Genomic DNA, 6,974 nt, shown 5'->3' on the forward strand with positions numbered 1-6,974 from the left:
CCAGCTACTGAGCGGGTAGCCCTGCACTCCCTCAGCGCCTGGTCTTCGAAAGCCTTCGTTCTGGGCTCCCGCGGTCCAATGCCTTTCCTTCTGTCGTGGTTGTTCTCTCCCGTCCTGTAATGGTTTGTCTACTTGCCAGAGTCCCCTGTTAGAGCATCATCTCATGGGGGGTGAGAACTGGGCTTTTCTCTGTCCTCCAATGCCTGGGACATGGTAAGCACTCCCAATAAATGTCCGTCGAAGAAATAAATGGATCTATGAATAAACACACGCCATGTCTACCCCTGATTTACTTATTTTCTGAGGTGGTGAGATCTCTTCTTTCAAGTGGGAATTATTCATGGGATGACAGTGAAAAACTTTCATGTGCTCAATTAATTAGTCCCGTCACACAGAAGCTGCTGTCACTACCCATCCACCACTTCCTAACGCCGGCTTGACTCAAATCAGCAGTCAAAGCCCACTAAGGCTCAGCAGTCTCATCTCATCGAAATCCTGTGTAGAACAGCTCAAAGCACACAGTCCTTTCTGCCTCTGCCTTCTAGTTACCAAATAGCCACAAAACCAGGCTCTACCAAGTGATATTTTTACTCACTTGACAGCGGCTTACTATCATCCACCTAGATAAACACGCACTGTCAGGAACTCACGCGGATGGCCCTGGACAAAACTCAGTGTGATGCAGCAGCAGGGTTCACGGTTCCAGGGGCACGTTTGGCAGGGGAGACAGATATAAAGCGACTGTGCAAGTTTTACATGTCGTAACAGTCATTTCTGTGGCGTGGAACAGCGAGCTCTACGCAAAGCGAGACCGCCCTTCTCGGGGATCCTTCCTGAACCCACTTGGACTGACTGTTGCTATTACCCTTTACGTTCTTTTTCTACAGTCTACCGTGCCAAATACAGGTAAGCTCACCCAGTCCACACTAAATGCGCGTAACAGGCCACCCAAAAGGGATGCCTTTCTTCAGGAGAAACTGGACCCGCTACAAGTTCTTAAATGGATGCTTGGGAAGCAGATGAGCATCCAACAGCCACGGCCCTTCTTCCTTCCTCAGCAAAGCAGAGGCGTGGGCGCCAAACGAAAGCGCATCACTGACAGTTGCTGTGGGCACACACTGCGTGTTCGCCTTGTTAGAACGGATGGCTTGGAACTTTATCAAAGTTTTGCGTGGAGGAGGGGAGCTCAACTCTGAATAACTTTGTTTTTTAACTGAAAACTCTTTTTTAACTGGATACGTTTTCCATCGTCATAAAGTATACACCAAATTTACCACTCTAACCATTTTTAATGCCCAGTTTAGCAGCATTAAGTACCTTCTCATTGCTGTGCAACCCTATCCCTCTCCAGAACTTTTTTGAAGGATCACTTTTTTTAAAACAGCGTATGGTCCATGGCCATGCCACCCTGAACAAGCCCGATCCTGTCTGATCTTGAAAGCTAAGCAGGTTGGGCCTGGTTAGTACTTGGATGGGAGACCACCTGGGAAGACCAGGTGCTGTAGGTGTTAAAAAATAATAAAATAAATAAAATTACTAAAATAAAATAACAAAATAAAATAAAACAATGTACGATGGCAGCTTTAAAGTGTTGCCATCGTATACTTTTTCACCCCCAACAATACACAGAGAATTTCAGAGCAGAAAAGCAGTCATCCCTACTAGAACCACACATTTCTATAATTCCTAGGTAAACAATGAGAAGACTATTCTCAGCCCACTGAGCTCTAGAATAACACTGAAAGTGGAGGCTTTGTTTCATTTGGTTTCAAGGGACTGAGTGAGAAAATCAATACCTGGCATTCTAGGAAGGGCCTTGGGCGGAGCCGTGCTGGACGGGGAGGAAAACGGTGAGCTTCTTAACTGCTTTCCTGCGTTTTTTCTCGCTAAATTTGTCACCCTGCAGGGGCCCACCCCCGCAGGCTCACCTGGTCACCTGCGATGACAGCGCGTGCCCACTCGTGGGCCTTGTAGAGCTCATGCCGGCGGTCTGGTTTTTCCTGGAATCGAGGTTCCTTTTTGGCTGGGTCATCGTCCCCGAAACAGGGAGACTGTGCTTTGGGGACAAGTTTTACGTCATCGACAAAGATGAAAGGCTTGAATATGGACCTGGAGAGAAAGGAAAGTTGCTTCAGCCAGACTGGGGTTTGAGGACACCCAGAAACTGTCCTTTCAGTCAGCAAACATTTCCTGAGCCAGCTCATGGTGGACGGTAGGCGGCGGGGGGTGAGCGGTGGGTGGGTGCGTGCCAAGAGAGACACAACTGCATATTTTAGGAAATATTTTAGTAAAACTAACTGCCATTGGCAAGCTGCAAATTCTTGTATTTACAGGGAGGAGACAGCCAGACAGACCTGCTTTGTGGCGGGAAGACCATGCATGAGGCTCCTTTCAGTTTAAGTGAGGCACAGACACGCGGTGTTTTAAGAAAGGGTGTAAGGGGCCTTCTGTTTAAGGTGGAAGAGGTGACCTTTCTCTACTGTGGTTTGCTGGATAGTGGCCTCCTGGAAAGGAAGGATCTGAAACGCCATCTCTCTTTTCTTAATTTTAAGTTTGACCTTATTTAAAATTTTTCGGAATATCTCTGGCAGACTCAGGAAGGGGACAGATTATGACGGATGACAAAAAAGGGTTCCAGAGGTCCCAGAGAGGACACACCACAGAGAGAGAGAAGTCTAGTCGTGTGAGAGGGCAGGTCTGGATGAGGTAGGAACTCTTTGATTCGGCTCCTTTGGCATGATGGATGCATCTTAGGGAAAATGGCCGTGTGTGTGCGCGTGTGTGTGTACCTGTGCATACCTGGGCACATACACACACACACACACACACACCAGAAGAGGCCAGTATCTAAAAGACTACATCCTGGGATCCCGGGCCACCAGGGTGTGTGTCGACCATAGCTGACTATAACACTAGGGACAGAGCCTTATTCTTCCCTCTCTACACCCATAAATAACACTACTGGATCACAACAGTGCTCCCGGCAGAGCACGGCCCCTCTGGGCCCCGAGGGTGGCTTGTTTTCAGCCCCACTATGGGGCAGCAGCTGCAATAACCGTAGGAGGAAAAGAGACATGCCCTCCCATGTTTTCAGACTTTGCTTATTCTCTCTTCCCTTAACTGGTGCACCTCGGCCCACTCCATGCCTTAGGTGGGTTAGAAGTGCACTAGGATCTTGATTCCCTCGGCACCCAGGTGTATGGCCTTGAGGCAGCCACAGCGGCAATGCCAGTGGGCCACACAAACATGTTCGCGCGTGCCACGATCTGAAAAGAACTGGGAAACAATGACCCTTGCTACCCACGTCGCGTCCTTGGACTTGAGGCATCAGCATCATCCTCAGGTCCTACTCCCATCTTGCTGAATCAGAATCTACAAGTTAACAAGGTGACATAGCAAGTTTAAGGATCATCCCCGAAGACAACAGCGACGAGAAGTGACCTCTTCGGTGAGTTCCCAGAGGGGCTGATCGCAGTGTGCAAGACTGAGCTCAGGCTAATTTAACTGAATGTTAAAAGGGAGGAGACCTTTGCACCCCAAGCTGGTAAAGTGGATGGTCCTGGTGAAGGAGAGGTGCCAGCCAGGTACTCTACTGTTCTCTGCAGGTGACGCAAACACGTAGAGGAGGCTGGGCCCATCCGCAGCCGCCTGTCCGGGGAAGCACACGGCATGCGGCCAGGGCCCAATTCCACCAGACCAAGCCCTCCCCAGGATGGGGGAGCTGCCCCTGCACAGAGGGAACCTGAGCTGCCACTTCCTACAGCCCCTTGAAAATCGATCTCTTCTTTTCCCTTCTACCGAATGCTTCATGGATGACTTGAAAAGAAAGCAATGAATGCAAAATGTAAAAGTGTCTAAAGCAATTTTGATTGCATGACACTGAATTCTCCAACTGGTCATTCAGTTGATTCTGCAAAGGGGCTGCGGTTTGAAGGCTGTTTGAAGGTTCACTGAAAGTGCAGGAGGGGGACAGGGGAAATGGCGGGGAGAGAGTCTGGCACGGAGACATCCAGAACCAGCGGCCTTCGGGCCCCTCTGGTCTCTGACAACACAGCAGACAAGCGTCCTAGCCTCAGGGCCAGGCGCTCGGGGTTTCTGAAGTCGGTGCACATCCTACCACCTGCCAGCAGACGTGACTCTGCAGCCACTCTGCAGAGACCTTTCTGTGGGGGACCAGGCCTGGGGCTCCCGGTGAGCAGCCAAAGCCTGCATGGTTCACACCTTCTTAGCCCCAGGGCCTGTACTGGGCAAAAGGGGTCGGTGTCGTGGCCTCCACGGGCTCAGGCTTGGCAGCGGGGTGAGTGCAAGATCAACCACTGGCAAGCCCCGAGGACTGCGGAGTCCAGCAGAGGGCTGGGCCCGAGCCGCCGAGACCTCCTGAGAGCTCTCCCGTTTCCCCCAGCCCCGGGGCACGGATGACGTTCACAGGTGCGATGGCGCCCCACTCAGCCCTCAGCTCCTCATTTCTCTCCAACCCTCAAAAGCCCTCGTGGGAGTGATGTTTCCAACAAGAAACCTGTCATTTCATTTCTATGCATCTCAGAACCAACCTGAGACACTGGCCCCATGGACCGTGGCAGTGGGGGGCCGCAAGGGGTACAGCTTGGCAGCACCTGCCAGGCTCAGCTGCAATCCCGGGTCTGCCTGACTCGTGACGTCGGGGAAGGAACTGAGCTGGGACTCAGAATGGGGGCGTGCGTCCCTTCTCTGCCCTGACCAACTACGGGCCCGCCGTTTCCCCTGCGTCTCATCTGGACTAAAATGATCTCCACGGTCCCTTCCAGCTTCTAAACCTATCGTGCTACTTCTAGTTCTATGTCAGGCTGACTGTGAACTTGTGACTCTGACTTCTGAAAGCTCATGCTAAGCACAATCGTGGTCTTCTACATCCAACGTACAGGATGACAATGCAGTCAAAGATCAGAGCATTCTATCAGATGGGACTGTGAACCTACTCCACCCTCACTGGGACGTGGAGCTTAGCTTAACATCGGCGAGGGCGCCTGTGGCTTTTCTAAGACAAGAGATACCATGTGTTTATCTCTCCCACCTATCAGTTTGACGAAGTTCCCGTGATAGACTAAAGCAAGTCTGTAAGGAAGTCGGCATCCCCAACCACTGTAAATGTAAAGCACAGACTTGTCAGGTGGCTAAAGGGAGACTTAGCGACTGAGTAAAGTGAAAATGATGGCTGATAATAAATTGCAATAATACTAATATCTATTTAAACCAGAATGAGATAATTACCTATCATTCAGGCTTAATCGTTTGTGTCCACATATTCAGAAAATGAATGTGGATAACTCAGTGGTTCTGAAACCTTCTGATTTCTTGCCAGTCCTTATAAAAAAAAAATCACATTAAAAATCCAAATAGGTGAGAATCTCTGACATTTCCCACACTTAAATCTCAAATGGTGGCTTCTTAAATGCCACTTGATTGAATGTATACCAATTAATGTCCCAGAGAGATGAAATGACTTGACCAAGGTCACATATCCAGCTACCAGCAAAGCTGAAACTGCCATCTAGTTGTGACCACCCCTCCCAGTCCACATGGGCAGGGCAGGGCAGGGCACACCTCACTACCCATGCGGGGCGTCCCCGGGGTGTCCCCAGAGTGTCCTGTGGACGGCTCTGATTCGGGACACAATGCAGAAGGCTCCAGAAAGCTGATTCTGTTCTGTCCTCAGGGTTACCTCTCACACTGACCTTCAGAGAAGTCACCTCCCTGGGACTTCACTCTGGTCACTCAGCCCCTCCATGGCGTGGTGTGACGTGATTCTAAGACAACAGGCCCAAAAGGAGAAAAGGCTTCCAATGCGAAGGGCGGCCGGAGGCTGGTTAATGAGGAGGTCGCAAGCTGGCTGAGCTACTCTACAGGGACCCTGGTGAAGGACAGCTAAACAAAGGGGTCCATGAGCAACACTGAAGAAAATCACGTCACTGCAACTGTCAGCTCTCGCCGAGAAAAACCTAAGGTCTGATGACACGAAACACAGCAGCATTTCCGAGGTCTATCTCAGAGGTCTGCAGGGTTTTAGCTTCGGGTGACAGTTTGAGCCACAGCCAAGAAACAAGCTCCACTGAGGCATTTCTGCCTTATCTGTCGTTTTTTTCCTAAAATTTTGTGATGCACGCACCAAGCCAGTGTAAAAAATCTGTTTACCTCTCATTTGTCGTCTCATTTGGAAGGAAAACAAAATTATCATGAAAATCTCTAACATTTTATAGTATATCCTAATTTTCAAAGTGCTTGCATTAGATTCTCAAGGGACCCTATTTATTCATTCATTCATTCATCCATTCGGTAAATCCGTGTTGAGTGCTGACTGAGTACCAGAGACTGTTCTAGGTACTAGGGCTATAGCAACGAACAAGACAGGGCAATAATTCTGCCCCACTTCACGGATGAGATGACTGAGGCTCACGGACACCAAGAGCTTTGTCCAAAGACACATTACTGATCCGTGGCAGATCAAGAACTCAATCTTCTAAAGCCAAGGTCAGTTTTTTCCCCACTACCTCTCACTGTTACAGCTTTTATGTGTTTATTTACATACACACATCGTGCTACTAGAGAAAAATAAAATGCTTTTTGTGCTTTGGGATTTGAAATTTTAATACCAGCGTCAGCCAACACTTCTGACTTCAAACATGACTTTGTTCTGACTCAAGGTGTAGAAACTCCCCCAAGTGACCGAGCCAGGCTTATCCCCTGCCCTGGAGTCCCCAGCAGATCCCGAGGGGCTTCTGGCACAGACAGGGAAAGCATAAAGGCTCCCACTGGGGAGAATCTGCTAAACTTTGAACCAGTCCGGAAAGAATCTAAATAACCAGTTTTCTCTCCATTGCGAGTGTCCCTCTGGTTTATCTTGGGGTCATTCCAGCTTCACTGGGAGTCGCTTTCATCATCTAGTCGAAGCCACATCTGGCTGAGAGCAGGACTATCAGTGAAGGGTATTTCTAGTTAGA

General features: G+C 49.6%; 1 protein-coding gene and 1 pseudogene across 4 annotated transcripts in view; one reads left to right on the plus strand and one right to left on the minus strand.

Annotated features, from left to right (window-relative positions):
- The window catches only part of SCRN1 (secernin 1), a 58,719-nt gene that overhangs the window by 8,900 nt on the left and 42,845 nt on the right, over positions 1-6,974 (minus strand). For all 4 annotated transcript variants that reach the window (XM_006912033.3, XM_025046838.1, XM_015589487.2 and 1 more), the window contains exon 7: positions 1,929-2,109. In XM_006912033.3, coding sequence (XP_006912095.1) covers positions 1,929-2,109 — 181 coding nt within the window. The remainder of the gene's footprint in view (positions 1-1,928; positions 2,110-6,974) is intronic.
- LOC112479860 lies at positions 1,391-1,508 on the plus strand (annotated as a pseudogene).

The sequence above is a fragment of the Pteropus alecto genome, unplaced genomic scaffold, assembly GCF_000325575.1.
Source record: "Pteropus alecto unplaced genomic scaffold, ASM32557v1 scaffold21, whole genome shotgun sequence".
NCBI lineage: Eukaryota > Metazoa > Chordata > Mammalia > Chiroptera > Pteropodidae > Pteropus > Pteropus alecto.